Raw genomic sequence first — 21,083 nt, 5'->3', positions numbered from 1 at the left:
CTAGATCGGCTCTCCTTGTTTCCTGTGCGTTCAGATGTGCATGCGAACTGTTATTAAACTACTGCCATAAAACTCTTTGCATCATCAAACTTGACAGACGCAACATGAGTCAGTTTTAAGAACGGGGCCCACTGACATGCATATTGATGATCAGTAGCTGTTGACATTACACCAGTCTGAAGTTGGGAATGACTGACTCGGAATGCTTTCAGTCACAGCAATGCAGTTGGGCAGGTTTACATTATTAGAGTTAGAACTAGCCTATAGCAACCACATAATGACAATCTATTGTTAGCACGGGTGAGGTTATTAGTTTCACTCCATGTAGTCAATTCACTGCTCAGTGACTGGAATTAATGTTAGGATGAGAAGAAAGCTGTCAGGTTAAACAAATGGTTAGGGGAGAAAACATTTGGTTTATTACCTGCGGTAACTAACTACAACATGCAGTTTTCTGCCTCCATCCCAGTGGAAGTGAAATTAATTCAGTTGACAGTGCTCACAGCATTAAAAACAACAACAACAACAACAACAACAACAACAACAACCCCAAAACAGCTTATGATCAGACTGAATTTGTTTTTGAGCTGTAAGTGCAAAAGATCTAATCACCTTATAAAGTTGATATGACAAACCTGTTGCTTATTTACACTTACAGAAGACTTAGCGTTTATCTGGAGTTGCGTTTCAGGCCACCAGATGAATGTAAGTCCAATATTCATTCTCTTTTTAGCTCTGGATTTGGCCGCACCAACTCCTAAACAGCTAAATGCTCCACTATTTACTAGCTAGTTGCTAACTTTGACTTCCCAAAAATCCATTCACCTCCGCTTTATTGTGGTGGAGACAGAAATCTCAGAGATGGAGATCTCAAGTCCTGAACAAACTAAACTAAAAGTATATCTGCATTGCCAGATACCACCAGAGGTAAGCTTGAAAATATGTTTTTTCATAATTGGGTGATTCAACCTGTTAAAATGACTGTGGAATGAAGTGAAGTGCATCACGCAGGTGGAAGGTGTTGGTAAGTGTGTGTGTCTGGAAAGCCTGAGCCCACAGACAGGAAGTGTCAGCGACATAATTCAATGAAACACCAGTGATGGGAGACACCCACTCGATAAACCCACTGACACACAGGAATTCGCCCTGCTTTAATTACACTGATTAGCCAACATGTGATCCAGAGTACTGGTAAAAAGCAGTAGTGTGGTTTTCACCGTGCCAAAAACCGTGACTCAGAAAAGAGGAGACTCTTTACACTGCAGAAAGAACAGATACAACATACAAACTCCATTTTTCATGTACAACATACAGTCATCTTATAAAATATGATGCAGTCTACCCTATACTGTAAGAAGTAGTCACATTTAACTCCACTGCTAAAAACTATAGCATTAAATACTGATTACCTGTGTATCAATAATAAGAATCCAGCAATATATAAAATAAAAAACTACTTTAAGTTTAAAACTTGTAACTAAGGGCTTTATTACTGACCATGAAAAACCCCTTTGGTTGGTGTCCATCGTCCTCCAGACACAGACCACTTGCTCTGTCTTTTTAGTTTGCTTGTCTGCTTTAGTTTGTTGGTGCTTTGGATACTTCAATTAAAGTAAAGGTTTACATAATACACTAACACTTAATAAGGTTCAAAAAAAGGTGGAGGTGAATTAAGTGAGTACAGAAAGAATCTGACACCTACATAGACATAGAGAGCAACAACAAATATGAATCCATATATTCAATTTAATGGAAACAGACCAATTTAAAGGGCCACTCCAGTGATTTAATATTGTACTTGCAGTTATGTGTGACTCCAAGAGACACATTTTTAAGATTAATGATCTCTACTATCACACTCCTAAAACACTGAATCCTACATTTCCCATAATGCAGCTCCATACAATCCTAACCCCAATGGCGTCATCAGGGTTATATTTTTTCAAACTTTGTAAAGCTACCTACAGAAGCCATCAGGGTGCTGCCACAGGCTGGGCCGAGCTGTGAGGAGCAGTCTGAGCTTCGTGTTGAAATGGGTGGAGTGCCCCTCTTGCAGGTTTCTTATGAAAATGTTAATTTGTTTACTTTAGTGAATGCAAGGTAAGACGTCTGTCCAGCTCATCACTTTGAGTCACGCAGACATGAACTCATGAGTTTAAGTGAAGCTGATAATCAGCAAGTATGGCGAAACAAATACTTTGCATATAATTACAGTTTTATATGCTCTTATTTTACAATGGATACGGTGAGAGGGCAGGAGTGAAGCGAAGAAGAGTTTCTTTGCTGTTAACTTGAGGGCAGTAACACTGGATTGTTTTAAGTTGCAGTCTGTGTGTTGCAGGGACTCCCTGGGACTCTCTAACCCGGGCTGGCTGTGGGTTTACAGCCCTGACAAACAGGCGAAGGGGAGGCAGACTCGTGATGAAGAGGTACATCATCATCAGGCCTGCTGTGCAGCTTTTCACAGGTGTGGACTGGACGCTTTGGGAGACGGTGAGCTGTGCTTGTGGCCAGACGAGACGAGACCTTTAAGTACATACCTTTGGATTTCTCGGTCACGTGACTCGGTATCTACAACCTGCCTTCTCGCAGCCGGCCGTCCGCTCTCACCATTGCAAATGAGGTAAACATTTTCTACAGCCGCGTTCACAGACTAGCTCTAGTTTACACACTGTTAGTCCTGAAGTTCACCCTTTTACTGAACCCCCCGAAAACGGCGGACTGACACGCAGCGACAGGCGCGTCGCCGCTCCGGAAAGAGACGGCGGGTGTCAGTGCGCTCAGTCAGGCCTTATCTCCGGAACAAACACTGATCTCACACCGAGCTCCGCCACAGCCTGCAGCTGCGATCAGCGCACTTTCGGCGACACAATTTCCGGATCGAAAGCGATTCGTGGTCGCAAATGCGAGACGAGAGCGATAATAGAGCAACGTAGCGGTCGGATTTGTGAAGATTACAGTCAATAAAGTGCTCTGCACAAGACTGCCTCTTAATCCCTGTGTGAAAGGGATGGGCAGTGCACCGGCTCGGTCTGACTTTGTGCAAAAAGCTGGGTGGGGAATGGAAGGAGACTCGTCCTCCTGACTCCACACATGCATATTATGGTCAAACAGGGTGTGGGCTCACTTGTGTTGGGTGTCAAACACGTTGTCAGATTCTTAATTACTTGGAAATCAGGTTGTTTACATGAGGTGGCTACTTGGTTGAATGAGCGCTTATTTGACAGCACTTTTAATTCCTCCGCCAGAGCCAGCCACACTTCTGTTTCCCACCCATTTTTTATGTTGTTTCTTTGTTGCAGGATGGCACAGGCTCCCATGTCATGTGATTGTTTTGTGTCCTTGCCCCCTGGGTCTCGCGATGACCATGTGATTTTTGGGAAGAACTCCGACCGTCCCCGGGATGAGGTGCAGGAGGTGGCCCACTACCCTGCAGCGTCTCACCCTCCAGGCTCCATGCTGGAGGTAAAGCAGCCCTGAACTCCCTCAGCCCCACAGCACCGCTGCTGTTGGCACAGCTGACTGACAGCAGGCTTCATGCATCACATTCTCACTGATTCACTGTGCACTTCCACACGCTGCTGCATTGCAGAAAAAGAATTAAAAATAAAAAGATTCACATCATAAATTTGCTCAACGTACTGCTCAAACTAAGAGTACCGTAACTGAGACGGTACTCTGAAACAGAATAGCAAAATATTTACATGGGGTCTTTATGTAGAGACATTCTTTCGTGTTAATGTTTAAGGGAAGGGAAAGTTTGAAATCACTGATTAAATCCTTTCTCCTTTTCACCCCTCGGTTGTGCAGCTTTACTTTGTTTGGCCAGGTTTGAGATTTCTGCCTCCGCCTAACCACAGTGGAGAGGCATGGTGCTCTATTTTGTTTGTGGTTCTCGCAGCATTAAAAACAAATCACCTTCATACAATCAGCGGTAACGTGTCTTTTCAGAAACAGTGTCCTGGTCACAGGATAACACACAGTCCTCGCTGTAAACAGGTTTCATTTAACTACTTTTTACACAACTGTTGACAGCTTGTTCTGTTCATGAAAGCCTCAGCATCAAAGCTGAAGGTCGAACTTAAAGCTGTTACCACAGATAGAAAATGGGTATTGTTCGAAAGATCACAACCTAATTTCCTCTATGTCATTGCACCAGTATCAGCACCAGATACGGTGTGACGGTGCGTCAGACCAGCAGTCCTCAGTAACAGGAGCACTGTCTGTGAAAAAGATGGTGCTGCTGAGTTTTTGAAATGTAAACATTTTCAATTTTCTCTGTAGCACCAACTAACTTGCATTCATACACGCAGATATTTCAAAACCTGGGCAAATTAAAGCAAAACTAAACCCGCGAGTGGTACGAGTGGGGAAAAAAAAGATCATTTTAGGGAATATATTCAACTTCTCATCCAAAAGATTTTGCATTCTGAAGACAACTCGGGGATCGGTAAGACACATTTATATATGGCAAGAGGATGTAATTCTGCCCTTTGAGTTTCACTGATGTGGAAAGTGGCTGTTAACTGACAGTTTAATGGAACTTTTGTCCTGAAGCAGATACATATCACTCTGAAATTGGCACCCTAAAGTTAGCTGTCTCTCGCTCACTCATTGTGGTCTGCAGTGCACATACATCCAGATCCCTCAGGTGGAGCAGACTCACGCTCTCATCCTCAGCAAACCTGCCTGGATGTGGGGCGCTGAAATGGGAGCCAACGACCAAGGAGTGTGTATTGGGAATGAGGCTGTGTGGACCCGAGAGCCCATCGCTCCAGGAGAGGCTCTGCTGGGCATGGACCTTGTCCGGTGAGCATTGAAAACCTTTTGGCACCAAAAAAAGAACTATATGGATCATAAACAGCTTAGCCAATTTTAGCAACAAAGAAAAAATAATCTTCCGAGCTGATGGGAGCAGCTATTGCATCCTCATTAAGTACAGTTTGGGTACTGGATATTCAGTAGAAGTATTAAGTTAATCCTCTCAGGCTTTGATCAGAAGGGTGTGCAGACTGTCACAAGCATGTTTTGACAGGTGTAGTAAGTGCTGTTGAAGCGTAGCACTTAGAGTAGCATTTCCTCTATGACACATGGCAGAGGAGCATGTAAACAAAGTCCACCGGTCCGCATGGTGAGTTAGAAGGACTAACTGATCAGACAGTAAATTCATAAGCAGATACAAGGAGATAAATACATGATGATGAAAGAGTTGTTGGAATTAATAAATAACTTACTCACATTTATGACTCTGCAACTGATGCTTGTAAAGAGCAGTAACACAGCATGACTTTTGATGGTCAGACTGGGGTTGGAGCGTGGTGACAGTGCCTGGGCGGCGCTGACGGTGATCACCAACCTCCTGGAGCAGCATGGCCAGGGGGGACAGTGCAGGGAGGATCCTGCACCCTTCAGCTACCACAACACCTTTCTACTGGTGGACCGCAACGAGGCCTGGGTCCTGGAAACCGCTGGACGGCTGTGGGTGGCGCAGAAGGTCACGGGTGAGGATGCAGAGCGGAGGGTGCATGTGGGGTCAATTTTGTTTAGTTCAATGGGTGCTGAGCTGTCAACGTATGCTCACACAACTACAGCTATATGTAGAGTTGAATGACTGAAGACTGTTGCTCAAAACTGTCTGTACTCTGTTTTTTTCTTTTAATTTAATATGGCACATATGGCACACAAACCTTGTGCAGCTTCAACATTGGTTGTTACTCATTAACATTTCTATCCTGAATTTGCTCCTGACATAGTTCAGTGCCCAGCACACCAAGCTGTCTGACTTCAATCAGTACAAAACACCTATTTGTTTTTTGCCTGACTGTGCTAAAATTAAGCTGTGGCATTAACAGCGTGCACCATTTGGGTGTGTGTTTACACCTGTAATGTGTGTCTCAAGCGATTTGAGCAGTTTCATGTGGCTAAAAATGGAAGAAACATCAGGAAGAGTAACTGAGGAGGGACCCCTCTTCTAGGGGGGACATAAAACCAAAAACTACAAAGTACTAAGAATACAGAATAAGAGTGTATCGTACAACCTAGAGGTCAAATACTGAGAACTCTGAGACAGTGTCGTAAGTGTGAATGAGTTATCTTTGACTCGACAGCTTTCCAGCAGCTCTGTGAGGCTGTACCCAGACACAGTGGTGGTTTGAGCTGCATGCTAATGTCAGCGTGCTATCATGATGGCAATGTCAATGCTAACATGTTGCTTTTTAGCAGGTGTAATGTTTACCACCATTAATATCTTAGATTAAAATGTTAGCATGATTTGCTAATTAGCACTACACATAAATTACAGCCGAGGCACATGGGAATGTGTGTTTTTCATGTATTTGGCCATCAACCAAAGTGTTGGTCAACCTGAAATTTTGACCTGATGGCAGTGCTAGATGAAAATGTCAGGCATCACCAAAGGCTGACAAGGAATTCCACTCAGTACTTATTGAGAAACTTGAGTTCAGCTCAGTGTGGAGCACAGCTGTGGACCAACCCGCAGACCCCCTCTACCACACTGCTAGCATGGCTCAAAGCATCTGCAGGGCTAAGGCTACAGTAGGCTAAAGTTATGCATTGAGTGCGCGGCTTCTTAATCAGCCTTAAAGAGCAAATAAACACTAAACCACACAGGAGTGTTGAAAATCCATACGAAATATTTAAATACTTACATGAGTCATATTTGCTCTTTAATGTGGGAAGCTGAACTACAAAGTAAATAAAGCCAATTCAGATCTCTTTGTTCATTCTTCATTCTTCAACATGAGACCACAGCTTATAGAGATGTGTCATATAATTCAGGGAATCCTGAAATTGTGGTGAAGAGACGCTCATTCATCGGGGTTGGATCATTCTGTCAAGAGGAGATAAACCTTGCAAGCTGCTCTGCTCAGTGTCTACGCACATACAACACAAAGGAGCATGCCTTACATAAACAGCATGTTTTTCTGGTGGAAAATGTGGCAAATGTCGCACTCCCAAACAGGAGATGTGTCTTATTTCAAATGCTGACAGCCACTTTGTCTTCTCAGAGGGTGTGAAGAACATCTCCAATCAGCTGACCATCGGTGCTGAGGTCTCGGCAGAGCACCCGGAGCTGCGGAGCGTGGCCCAGGCTCAGGGCTGGTGGGACGGTGAGGGAGAGTTCAACTTCTCTCAGGTGTTCAGCCCCGAGAGCCCGCCTGCCAGGATGGAGCTGGCCAAACAGCGCTACAAGGGAGGCACAGAGCTACTCCAGCAACATGATGGTGAGGGTGCTCCTCTCCTGTATTTCCCAAAATGCCTTTGGACATCAGCCTGAGAGAACCGTCTAACACTCATCTACTTTGCCACGCTGCGTCTGCTCTCAGGCTCAGTGACGGCAGAGGTGATGATGTCCATTCTGAGGGACAAGCCCAGTGGCATCTGCATGGATTCTGGAGGTTTCTGCACCACAGGCAGCATGGTGTCTGTCCTACCCAAAGACACCAGCCTGCCCTGCATCCACTTCTTCACTGCCACCCCAGACCCCTCCAGGTATGTCACTAAGAATTCCTCTAGATTATCAATGCCATTTAAGACTATAGTATCTAATTTCTACCACAAAATGTTCACATATAAACTGCTGTAAATACAATCCTATACTGCTCCCTTTACATGAAGGCTTTTAAACTAGCTGTTCTAAATAACTCTGTCTCATGCAGCCCTGCAGTAATATTGGAAAAGCCTGAATGACAAACAGCAGCAGCATTCATATGATATTTATGTGTGTGCTGTTCTCTTTTAGACCAGAAATCAGGGAAACAAAAAGTTAAAATATTTAAAGAAGCATGTGACTAATTACAGGGAAAATAGAGAGAGGTTGATTGATAGACTTCCAAGTAATTCCCAATGCTCAGCTAGAGACTAACCTTGAGGTTTTGGGTCAGTGAACTGCAGCTGAAATGAACACAAAGTTCACCTGCAGAACTTTGTGAACGTGAGACAAACTGTGGAAACTTGAAAGGTTTCCTTATGCACTGTATATACTTCAACTTAAATGGGGCAGTTCTTTCCAGGAAAATGAGTGATAAACTAAATGAACTGACTAAAACATCTGTCTCAGAACATTGTTTCTATGTTATGTAAGAACAATGTAATTAGTATGAAATGACACAGTTCTCTCCAGGAAACGTTCAAGAAATTATTATAGCCCTGTAAAATAAAGCACTGCCTATATCCTGGATGTTTTAAATGTTGCAGAATGTGTTTCATGGTGCCTCGCTGGCTGCTGAGACCACTGCAGTGCTTAAATATGCGACTGCTACTTTGGCATTTCCCCCCAGATCCTCCCACCAATAGAGAGCAAACATGTTCTACATGTTGGACTCTGCATTCTTCCTAAATTTTCTAAATTCAGTTGCATGCTGCTAGGCTGTCTGGTATGTCCTGTCTGAAGGAACAAACTGCAATGGAAGTGACTTGTTTTACATTTCTGGCATCTGAAACAAAGTTGTTAGCACAAGCAGCAATAGCTGCATGGAATAGACAAACCTAGCGTAGAAATGGCTTTTACACTGATCGATCAGCAAAATTTATTTCCATTGGATTTCCTGTCATTGAAGTGTCATTTCAATTTCAAATGCCTACATTATGAAAGTGTTGCAACTCAATATTGTTCCCCTCCTGAACTTTGCTTTTTCTGCATTCTGTCTCCACTTTGGAGTTTCTGAGTCTTCCTTTTTCTCTTTCCTCTTCCTCTCCCTGTAAACCCACCCCACCCATACCCTGGTAGGTCTATATTCAAGCCTTTTATCTTCTCGGACTGTTTCACCCCAGTGCTGAGGGTGGTCTCCCCACAGTTCGGCCCAGACGACCCTGTCAGGAAGCAGCCTCGCTTTCAGAGCCAGGTGGACCGCAGACACGACCTGTACAAGGCCCACCAGGTGGCGCTCAACAACATGGAGACCAACCCGGTGGGCACTGATGGACAACCTAGGTCAATGATAGTCCTGCTGGAAGTTCCCATTCATTCCAAACTATTTTACTGAGCGTTGAACTTGGTCATTGGTTGCTGATTAATTACAGAGGAGTGGCACAGCTCAGGACTGACACTCCCAGCGCAGAGCAAAACACAACAGAACCTCACCATCAGTGCAGACAAGACACTTGTTGTGAGCGTAGACTAAACATAAACATCCAGAGCCAAAGCGCAGGGTTTGAGTCATGACTACATTGCAACCAAAGACCAACATGAGAATGCTGGGAGGTATTAGTGCTTCAGAACAAGGTGACGTTTTTCACTGAGGCTGTTCAGCTGATTATCCTGTCAGAGATAACTTGTGTTTTTTTTGTTGAATCACTGTCAAATATTAGAAGCAGTTACATTTTAACCCGCGTTGAGCTTATGATGCAATAGTTGAGGCAGCGTAAGATAAATTGACAGTTGCAGAAAGAGAAGTGTGCTATTTACAGAAGCAGTCAAATTCCCAATTTCATTCTATATTCACATTCAAAGTAGGTTTTCAGCATGTCAGTATTGTGCATTCACACAGAAAAGTGACAACTGAAGTATACGGTATATAGTAATAGTGTGCTGTTGATGGACACTAATGCAATTCCAAAAGGAAATAGATACTCATAGCTGTAAAACGTTCAAGTGAGTGTGGTTGATGCTTAAACATAATGTAACAGCAGAATAAGTGTAATGAAGTCAGCATCATTTCACTTAATATTGTCAGTTACACGGCATGCTAATGCTAACATTAGCCATCACATTTGCATCTTTTCCTCTTTGTACAGATCAGTTAAGTGTGTCGAAGTAACTGCAAAACATTGCACTATGGGAATTAGTATACAGTACAGATTGTATATTAACAGTATGTATTATGGAAATTGGGACACAACTATTGCTGCTGTTTTGGTGAGCAGGTGTAGTTTGTAGAAACCCAGATTAGCCTGCAAAGGAAATAGAGCTGTATTATAGCAGGTGTGCAACTGCTGTCGTTAAGTCTGCGTCTCTGGCCACAGATGTCTGGTTGAATGAGACTTTCACCAAGCCGAGAGTGGGAACTGGATTGTAGTATAGTAAATACATGACATGCAAGGGCTTGACCATAGTTTAGGATTGAATCAAATGACTGCACTGCTTAAACAGTTTAAAACATATACGCAAGTACTATTTGACCCAGGTGTTACTGTCATTTTGATATGTCTGTCTGTCTGTCTTCTTCTCCCTGTGTCAGGATGAGGGTTTAGCCATCTATGAGATTCTGAGGGAGCTGGAGTCGCAGTGTCTGAGCGAGATTGCAGCCATGCTGAATGGAGAGATACCAGGAGATGAGCTGGGGGACTTGTTTTTCGATTGCGTGGACACAGAGATTAAGTTCTACCAGTGAGGAGGTGAGAGGCTTCAGGGGCTTCATTTGGTGCTGTACTGTGCATGAATATGCTCAATGCTGTTAAGGGAAAACTTCTAACTGCAACTTTAAAAAGGTGATAAAGTGATGAATATGCATGACTGTGATCAAAATATAATGACATCCAGTGGCATTGCAGGTTACAGTATATGTTATCTGTATAGGCTCAGGTCAAAAACCAGAAGAAAATAACGGAAATGGTGTAAAAAGCACTTTAAAGGGGTGGAGAGCTCTGCTTTCTCATTCCGTCTTAGCAGCACACTACTTAATCACATCTGATTCAAATCCAATTTCATGATGATTTTCAAGATCCTTGAGAGCCTGTGCTGGTCTGTGAAAAGGGAACAGACTGTGCAGGTACAGACGGTTGAAATACACGAGACCAGTCAGAGCTGTCTTTTACTGCTGAAATCTGAACAGACCTGATCATGATCCTTTGTCCTCCAGTGCATTTTTGGCATGTGCCAGCAATTCTTTGACAATGTTCCTGAAGAGCAAAGCACAGCAAAACAAACACAAGAGGGTGACAGCCTATCTGCACTTATGCAATAAGATCAAAAGGTCGCAGCCATAATGACAACTTGGTTCTGATTCTTACACGTTTCTGGTGTCCTGACACTTTGCATGCAAATACGGGAACATCCCTTGAGACTGAATGCCTAACGTGTGTAACTGTCCTCTGTTACAGCGCCCTCAGGTGGACATCCCTAGCGCTCGCACGGTTCACAAAAGAAGGCCCTGGGACTGTTACAAACTCTGTGTTCCTCGTCAGATGGGCCTCCGCCTCACTCACACAACACACATCTCTGACACCATTCCATCATTAACACAGACTAACTGTCTAAACTACACATGTGATTGGAACATTTTAATCATCTGTCACCCAGGGAGCAATGGCTGCACCTCATTAGTGAGTATAATGATGTAGACTACACGGGCGTCTATGTAGAGCTGTGTGAAGTTGCACAAATACTGTGAATGTGGCATTTGTTTAACATTTCGTCTGTTGCTGCAAATGAATGGGCTGTCATTTGATGGCTACCTGTAGGGAAGGATCTAATAAAGAATGTGCATAGTTTGTCCTGAGTGTGTTGTGAGCTTTCTGGCCACCTTGGTGGTGCGGCTGTAGGTGCTGGTAATATGAGTGCGACATCACATCTTTTTAAGCTGGTTAAATTTGTAAATCTCTTCATTTTAGCTCGTCCATTTCTCCATTTCAGTGTGCGAGGTGAAAGCTTCTCCAAAACGGTGACATAAGCCAGCCCAGTGAGGGTTAGGGGCTGCGTGTCAGGGAAGTTAAGAAAACAACATTTACTCATCTCCTGCTCTGTGATTGTTCATTTCAGATGCCAGTAAAGCCGAATACTGAGCAGAGCTGTTGTCATTAACCCTGGCTTGTGTTGATTTTGTCAACATAAATCCAACCATTCCCAAGCGACATGATATCCAGTGGGATTTATTGTTTTGTCATTTCTGATCTACTGAGTATTAGTCGATATTAGTAGTTAAAGGTCTCTTCCCAGTCTTTTGAATATGCATCGCAGTTCATTCATTCAGCTCTCTGAACTTTTTGTTCTAGCTGAGTGACAGTTCTCTCTTGTGTCTGATGTGTGATCACAGCCACACGATTCAGTGATTGCTGACCAAAACCTTTGTGTTTGGCACATTATTAATTAGTATTACTAATTTCTGCCTCCATCCTTTAATTTATTTTCATCATCATTCTGTCTCACTTTGAAATGAATGATAGTGGAGTATGCATTCATTTGAATTTTGTGTGACAAAAAATGATTTGCAAATATAGAAATGAATGGCTGCTACCTCCTTGACATTAAATGCAAAGTAATGTACTGCATTGGAGTGATTACTAATACCTTATTACTTTGAAAAATGGGTCCAGCTGCTGGCCGCGGGACATTTTTTTACTTTATGTTGAATGTGGGCACAGCTGAGAGAAAATGAAACAGAATAGTTTTTTTTTTTTTTACTGCACACAACGTGCTTTGAAGAGGGGACAAGTGTTATTACAAATGTTAATAATGGCTCAGCTCTATTCCAGTGTCCCAGTGAGCCATGACAGTGTGACAGAGAACCAGCATGTGCAATACCAGGATTTTTAAACGCATTCATTATAGCTGTACTTTTCCTACCGTGACATGTCAAAATGTCTACTGTAAATAAAAAGGTATACAGCTATACATTATTTCTATAATAAGGTGCAGCTCTGTTATAATTTGTGAATTTGAACACCTCTCTTCGGACCAGAAAGCAGTCAAAGCTCTCTGGTCTTTAGTCTGCACAGATAATTTTCAAAACACACAGTAACAGTATAAACTTTACCTGGAAAGTCACATTACCTGCTCCACTCCCAGGTTACACCAAACAGCTATAGTAAAAACTATATCCCCCCTAAAATGGTTTGGTCTCAGGGTGTATTTTCAGCAGCATGGATGCTACTCAATGATCAGAGAAATAGGAATATTATAGGAATACTACAGGCAGCATATCTTTATGATCCTCTATTCTGCAACTACACCCTGCAACTTGTCATTTTGATCATGAAAGTGACACTATAGAATCTATAGGCTGCAATATAGTGTAGAATTGAGTTTTTATGTGACAATAAAGAGTGTTCTTCCTCTCTGGTCCACCCCTCTGCTCACCTGGAATGAGGATGCCATGTCCTGTGTCCAGGAATGTAACGAGAAGATCGGTGTTGCAGTTACCAAGGTTGCCGTGGTGATGGATCATGCCTTACTGGCTAATGGCACCAGTGGCCAGTAATATTCCCCCTCTTTTGACAAGGTTAAAGTGAGCCTCATCAATACAAACATAAACGTGCTGAATTACAGCGGCAACCAAGACTCTCTGGCACAGACATGTCAATATGAGAATACATGCATGCATGCAGTACTGATATGGCAGTAAATGATACTTGCACATTATTTGTAATGCTATTCTTTAACCCCCTGTGTTTCACTCAAATGGCACACTATACATCTGTTTCATCTGGATTTGGTTGTGCTGTAGAACAGAGTCCAAAAGCTGTAGAAAAGCCCATCTGGTGGACGTTTTTTGTCTACTGTGGTTCTGGATTTCTTCTAGTGTAATGGTATTATGTGCCTCTACCACCATATTTACAGTAGTGGTCTCCACAGGCCTTGGCCAACAATCACAGAGTAACATAGACCTACTGACACGTGTCTGGCTGCAGGATACTACAGTAGACATACCTAAAGAGCATTAGCATCATGTAGATAGTCGGTAACTTACCAGTTCTGAATGTAAGGATGATAGCTGCAAACATGCAGCAGCTCAGGTTGAGCTGAACTCTCTGCCAAGCCTCCTCCATACTCTTGTTGAACACATGGTCTACCAATGTGGTCATGATCTCATCTGAGACAACTGTCCTTCCTTATCCTCATCCTCCTCTTACTCTCACTCCTTTACCTCCATTTTCCTCCAAAACAGGAGAGCTCATCCGGAGCCTTAAGTAGTGCTAAAGCTCTGATTTCTAAGAGAACAGTCAAGCAAATGTTGTTGACACCTTGGTCAGTAAAACTTGCCGTTGTGATTGCTGTTGCTTTCCAAAGGAACACAGGAGGTTTGAATTGTGAATGGTAAGCTGAATGTAAAGAGCTGTGTGTAGTGTTGAAAAGTGTGTAGGCACTTGTGACAAACTGCACAGCTGTCTACTGCTCTCAGCCAGCTCTGACCACAAGATGTCACTCTTGTCTAGTAGTCCAGTTATACTCATTAGCATGTGCATGATTTTGCATCAACACATATTTTGGGTATGTTACACTCGACATTGAGCTGATGAGTGTATATGGTTGAGATGGTACATTTGAATTCAGGACAGAAGTTCAACAGACCTTCCAATGACTTGTTCCTCTTGAAGTCTTTCGTGTCATTAAGCTTGATCCCCTTACACCTGTTTGTTCGACAAAAAGTGACCATCCAAACGTTCCCTAAGTGTTTGTATTTTATTTATATTATTTTAACTTTTGATTTAGAACAGTTGACTGATGCTAATGCTAATGCTTTTCAGACTACACACACACATACTATACAGAGTCCCCTCAGGGCACCTCTTCAGTGCCTAAATCAGCTACGTCAGGAGTGAGCCTGAGACCAGCAGAGGGGTGGTCCAGAAGACATTTATCACCTCAGAAACAAAAACATCATTATGAAGGGACAGAGTCATTAAACACTCAAACATATGAAATGAGGAAATCTTCCTCTCAGACCAAACTACCCGACAACACTGTTCGTCTCTGGCGTTGTTGTGAACTTGCGTCTGAATGTGTGCATGTGTGCCCTCTGGCACTGCTACGCCACAGAGATTTATCACGGGGCATACCAACGGTTTACCTGGATTTATCCTTCAACTACAGGAGAGCACTCTCCCTTGAAATAATATCCTGCCAAGAACAACTTCTGCTGAATGCTGCAGACAACAGCCAGACCTGATGCTCCATATGCACTGCAGCATAAAGGAAAAACACACATATAGAAAGCTTGGCAGTCAACAATCTAACTTTTTTCTGTGCTTTACTACTCTCTGTTAGCATTTAATATAACATACCAGTTATTTGGCCCGAACCGTGGTCATGAAATCTTTTACAATTACTGTCATAAACCCCCAGAGTTCAAAAGTGAGGTAGAAAATGCTAAAGATGTGATTTGTCTCATGTAGCACACAGTCATTAAAAAAACCCCAGACAAACTTGGTAGTTAGGAAGGCATCATGGCTGCCACCCGGAGAAAATCCAAGGTGAAAGACGTCACAGCACTGACCACGCTGATTGACTGACAAGCGATTTCTGGGAACAGCGAAGCACAAACAGCCACAGTAATGACTGAACCATACTTACCAACCAGTCACAGGAAAAAGGTGGTGCAGGTGCAACGAGCGCCTGCTCAAAGTTACAGTTGTGGACAAAAAATATTCTTATTTATCTTAGTAGAGATATTATGAGTTTAAAGCTCAAAGAGTCAGCTCATCTGCTTCATCAGGACTGTGTGGGTGTAGACTGATCAGATTTGACACTGATCTGGCAGCACAAGCAAACAACCCACCAACTGTCATCACATATTCATTCAAATATTGCTAAATTTCAATTGGTGCATGGAAATATGTGACATCACCTTTTTCCAATTTCCAATCACAAACAGAGCAGAGACTGCATGATCATGTAGAAACCCATCACTCATTAATAAGCTGACGGAGGAAATAGATTTCCAACACCTTTAACAACTTTTTTCACAAGATTCTCAGGAAACAAGTTGCTGAATACAAAAATGTAATTGTTTAAAATGTCTTTTTTGTTCATAAAAAGATCTTAAAACATGATTTAGCTGAAACAAAGGTCAGTAATTGTTCATGACCATTACATGTTAGGTCAAAGGCGAACATAATATTGGTCTGAAAATGAGATAAATGTTTACAGTTCAAATGCTAATTCTCTTTGAAATAAGACTGGCTAAAATGGGAGTTTCTTTCAAGCTTGTCTCATCCTCTGTTCATCTTTTTTTTTGACTTCTGCTTGCTGTGTTCCCTGTACACAGCGATTAACTTGTTGAGTACAATATTATTATTAAAGACAGGAATAATGGCCAAAACTAGAAAAATAAGATTTAAATTTTAACTAACCAGAATTGTTCTTTATTTTGGCCAACATGTCTTGTACTTTGTGCGATGTATAACCGACCTGGGCCATATATCCCACAAGCATCTTAAGGCTCAGATCATCTTAATCGCATTGTAAAAGCCCCTTTACACTGTGTGGCAGCCGGAGATGAAAGACATGAGAGAAACGTGTAAAAAGACAAGTGCACCAACGGCCGATTCAGAGCTTAGCTGACTAAAAACAACCAATCAGAACATGATGTGAAGTGAAGCAGAATGCAACATTGGCGTGAATTCACAAACATGACAATGGCCAAGAAGATAGCTGAGAGGTTTTTGGCTGCCAGTGGCGACCTATTACTCTTTTCTCTTTTAATAGATGCTTTTACCTTGATAACATTTGCTATTCTGTTTCAGACGTTGTTCAGAGAATGTTCACCTGCAAGTTATGGCAGTGGACGCACTCTGTATTTTGAAAGTAAATGATCAGTCATGCAGTGCAATGCAGTTGATGATGGAAAGGTGGCTAAGAGCTGGGAGGAGCTGAGTTTGGTCTCTGTTTCCTCCACACTGATCAAGAAGGCCATAGATGGTGGGGTGATGAAACAATAGGATTTGCCTTTGACGAAAGCTCTTGCAAATTGTGTCTTTTCTGAATTGCTGCACATCTTCATTTTTTATTCTGCATCTCTGGAAAGTTACTGTTGCAGTGAACACTGGGTAGTGTAGGAAGGCTGGGGAAAAAAGCTTTTTTTTTTTCTTGGCTTGGATTTCGATACACAAATTGTTTTTCACTTTTTTAACTCTGTGAGAGAGGGCATTGGGCCTTGGCAGAATAAATGCTGTACATCCAAACATCCAGTAGATGGTAGTAAAGCTGAACAGTGACAAAACAGCCAATTGTAGAGATACAATGACTTCATACCACAATCCACATTCACAGGTACCAGTAATCCTCTGGAGTAGCCAACACAAGGAGCTGCTCAACCTTCATACAGAAAGCAGTCCAGGACCAGCACAACTGATATCATGCAACTAATTACACTCTTATTCACATCCAAATGTTAAATTCTCATTGTTTTGGAAATATATTCAGACATATATAGTGGCTGCTCTTGCAGATTTGCATGTCATAGAAGAGTGGACTATTGGTCTTAGCAGAGGTCGGCCCTGCTTCTTAGGTCGAGTTGTATTTTGTTATGGGTCAGCAATTAATGCTATTAGTACTCTTGCAAAACTGTTGAGGAAGCAGCCACACTTGTGTTGGGATCAGTTGTTCACTTTTCTAAATGCTGCTTCAACACCAGTAACAGAAGACGCACAGCACTGTTGTTCTGCTGCTCTCATCCTCGCAGCAATTTAACAGACAAAATATCACTCTGTCAGTGTTCAGTCTGCTTTGAGGCACAAAATGACTTTGAATATTGTGTTGCTCAAGAGACAGCTTTTTGTGTGCCCAGTGGAAGTGTAAAAACTTCAAAACTGTTGTGTTAACTTCATGTTCAGATTTGTCTTAGCAACACAGTGTTTGTGCCTTTCTAAAGGATGCACCTACATAGAATATTCTTCCTTCATCAGGCATCCTTCACGTTTGTGTCCACATCAATAAATCAGATGAGTTGGTTTAATGAGCAAATAACTACTGCTTTTTAGCAACAATTGTGTTTTTACTACAAACTTCAAATGTAAATCAGAAAAAAACAAAAAATAGGTCTGAAAATAAGTTATTTTCATTATCAATCAATCTGCTGATTTTTTTTTTATTATTATTAATCAATTCTTTAGTCTGTGAAATTTAAAAAATGTCAATTTCTTGGGTTTGACCAAAAACTCAAAAATATTCCCTTTTCAATGATAACGGAAAATGGTAAGTGGACTGTATTTGCATAGTGCTTTTGACAATCACTCAAAGCGCTTTTACAACAAGTCTGCATTCACCCATTCACACACGCTCATTATGAGTGTATCCATTCACACACACTCACACACTGATGGCACAGCATCGGGGACAATTTTGGGTTCAGCATCTTGCTCAAGGATACTTCGACATGTAGGCTGCTGAGGCCAGAGCTCGAACCCCCAACCTTCTCATAGCTGGACGACTTCTATCAACCTCCTGAGCTGTACAAAGAAAAGTAGTAGTCATCTCATTAAGATGCTTCAATCAGAGAGTGTTTTTCATTTTTTAAGGATTTTTGCTTAACTGAAATGTAATCAATTATCAATATAGATGTCAATTATTTTTCTGTCAATCGACTCGTCGTTTTAGCTCTAACTAAAACTGATGTCAACACCGACTCAAATTATGTGTCATGCAATATGAGTGTAAAGGGTGATCCTACCTTTGCAAGCCTTTTCCCTCAGTCTTTGTAACACATTGAAGCAGCAGTTATGGATTATGTAACCAGGGCTATTGAGCCATTAATTGAAACCAGTCTCTCCTTGTGTCTTGTAGGTACCTGGTGGGTGAATGAAGTGCTTAGTTTTCATGAGTTAACACCACAATTAAATGTTACAATTTGAAGAGGTGACGACAATTATTGAATAGTTGCTGATGCAGTGATTAACTGATGTAAAAAGTTCATTTGACAATCCCAAAAATTCTAAAACTGGTCACATTTGATTGGTAAGCTGCTATTCATCTGGAAGAACAATACTGTCAACTTACCTGTTGTCCTTTTATCTGTTGCTAAATGTGCTCCCTGAGGTGTAACAGCCATCCCACATTATTGCATGTAAAGGAGCCCATACAATTGCTAATGTTACTTCTCTGCTGGAGTAGGCAACCAAGGGACCAAAAACACTGATTTAATACAGGTTGAAACAGGCTGTGTGATCTCAGCAATCAACCTGTGTGATGTTTGTGTGTTTGTCAAACTCTCCTAATGTTATCCCGAAGTCCTGGACATGAAAAAGAAGGGCACAGAGCAGAGATCAGCCCTGGTTCATCTCCATGTCGCAGGGGGGCATAGTTCCCTCACCCTAAGCGCCCAGCCTTAGCTCACCTGAGTTGGACTTATTTAATGAAAGTGTACATTTTTATCATCCTGGAAGTTGAAGTGTGCAGTATTTTGTTTGTCTTGTTTAGTGTTGAGTTTGTTGCCAGTCTTATTTGGGTAAGTTATCTCTTTCAATTATGGCTGAAGTTTCCTAATAATTTAATTCACTTGCTTTTAGATACACTGAATGTTGTGGACATTTCTGCGGTTGTGTTTTCTTGTTGAGTGAAAGAAAATTGTGTCTCTGTGACTGAATGCTGAAACTACAAATAGAAATTAAAGCATTTTTTATACTCTCGCTCAGTTGCACTCTCACTCTTTCCTGCTTTGAATAAAATCAAGTGTCACAAAGATCAGTCTCAGGATTTGCATGTGAAACGTTTTGATGCAACTGATGAACAGTTGCAGTGTTTAACACCCCCTAACAGTAACTGTGCAACTTTATCACATTAGAAACCAAACTTACTTAAACTGTAAACATATTTAAACACTGGAAATCATGTCATGTGAGAGCCAACTGATAATTGGTACTATCATCTGATAACCTAAACAACAGAAATGGATGACTAACATGTGCTATGGACTTCTGCATGTAGTTATTTCAGTTAAAGTGTGTCTTAAAACATCACCAACATGCCCATATATAAACTGAAAGCGTTATTGATTTTTGTAATCATTCCTCCAGTCCTTACTAGCAAAGAGGAGATCCTTTTCTAAAGGGATTCAAATGTACGTGATGGGGATGGGCCAACATTTGCAGCCCAGTTCTATGAAAAAATGCATTCTGAAACACAGCTGAGGTGGAAATGGAGCCTCGAATGGCTGAATTTGTCAAATTTTCCAGTGGGTGTTCTTAGTGTGGAATTTGTATTTCATCTGATAGTGTTTTCTTCATGAGCTGTGACAAAGCCTTCACCCGAACTTTGAAACTGGTATTTACACAGAACAGAAAATTAAAACCAGCCCATTCCTTGTATGTCTACACATACTAGATGAATGATAAGTATGGGTTGGAGAAGGGATCTTTTCAGGCCCAGTACAGTCAGCAATGGTTACAGTCAACAGTAATGTTTTCATCATACCATGTGGACATTATGAGCATGGTTGTAAGGTGGACTTGAAAAAATGTGAACCAATCCTTTAATGTACTGAAACTTCTCAGGAAATATTAGACTTTGATAGATTTGTTTGTCTTTACGTTGCTGCTGTAGAGGAGTTTAATATTGTTATGATTGTTGCTATGGAAATTAAGAAAATAAATAATAACCACGCTGAGCAGTGACGTCATCTGCGACGAACAATTCACATGATAGGCGTCATCCGCACCCATGGAGGAGGAATTTAAAACAACGACGAAGTTAATTTATGGGATATGTTCCTGCCAATCATCCAAAATACTAAGCTACGAGAAACTACAAGATAAGTTAGGACAAACTTTGCCACAAAGGAGATCTGTGCTGAACTGATTTGGTCTGCTTGTTTTGATCAGCGATTGGGCGCCGACACTTTTTTTACGCTTTTTTTTTTTTTTTTTTTTTTTTTTTTTTTTACGTTTTTTACGACGTAATGTATGGCAAGCCGTTCCTGCCAGAAATACGCCACATTCAGTCACGTTTCAACTTCATTACGGCGTAAAAAACGGCGTTTTTTCAGGTTTTACGCCGTTTTTTTACACCGTAATGCGCAAAAAGAACGCCGCTTTTTACGCCGTAATGAAGTCCTCCAAGAATTCTCAGTTACAATGGATTGCACCCTAAAAACTTCCCCCTTCGTCCTGTTTCCCTCATTGAATGCTCTTCTCACCTTAGTGATAAAAGGCCATAAAGACAATTTTACAATTTTTTACAATTTAGACTGCTGCAATCGGCTGGCGACCGGTTCAGGTGTACCCCGCCTCTCGCCCATTGCTAGCTGGGATAGGCTCCAGCCCCCTTAGTGATAAAAGGCCATAAAGACAGTTTTACAATTTTTTACAATTTAGACTGCTGCAATCGGCTGGCGACCGGTTCAGGTGTACCCCGCCTCAACAAAGCGTGCGAAACGAAGAAAAGAAAGTTTAACGCTAAATGGCTGACAGGT

At 41.8% G+C, this 21,083-nt stretch overlaps 1 protein-coding gene across 1 annotated transcript; it reads left to right on the top strand.

Annotated features, from left to right (window-relative positions):
• The first annotated feature begins 2,283 nt into the window (after positions 1 to 2,283).
• On the top strand, positions 2,284 to 11,451 carry scrn2 (secernin 2). Its single transcript, XM_076729350.1, has 9 exons — positions 2,284 to 2,623; positions 3,303 to 3,465; positions 4,628 to 4,809; positions 5,302 to 5,501; positions 7,029 to 7,244; positions 7,347 to 7,512; positions 8,750 to 8,930; positions 10,200 to 10,356; positions 11,062 to 11,451. The coding sequence occupies exons 1-8, from the start codon at positions 2,619 to 2,621 to the stop codon at positions 10,350 to 10,352; spliced, it is 1,266 nt and encodes a 421-aa protein (XP_076585465.1). The 5' UTR covers positions 2,284 to 2,618; the 3' UTR covers positions 10,353 to 10,356; positions 11,062 to 11,451.
• The last annotated feature ends 9,632 nt before the right edge of the window (positions 11,452 to 21,083 follow it).

The sequence above is a fragment of the Chaetodon auriga genome, chromosome 4 (genome assembly GCF_051107435.1).
Source record: "Chaetodon auriga isolate fChaAug3 chromosome 4, fChaAug3.hap1, whole genome shotgun sequence".
Lineage (NCBI taxonomy): Eukaryota > Metazoa > Chordata > Actinopteri > Chaetodontiformes > Chaetodontidae > Chaetodon > Chaetodon auriga.
The sequence above is the reverse complement of the archived record's forward strand: the minus strand, read 5'-3'. Positions and strand labels throughout refer to the sequence as shown.

What these genes read in the sequence shown, in the direction of transcription:
- scrn2 (XM_076729350.1), top strand. An exon ending in CTCCAGGCTCCATGCTGGAG is followed by an intron (nt 3,466 to 4,627) that starts GTAAAGCAGCCC and finishes TGTGGTCTGCAG; the next exon opens with TGCACATACATCCAGATCCC. An exon ending in CTGGGCATGGACCTTGTCCG is followed by an intron (nt 4,810 to 5,301) that starts GTGAGCATTGAA and finishes TTTGATGGTCAG; the next exon opens with ACTGGGGTTGGAGCGTGGTG.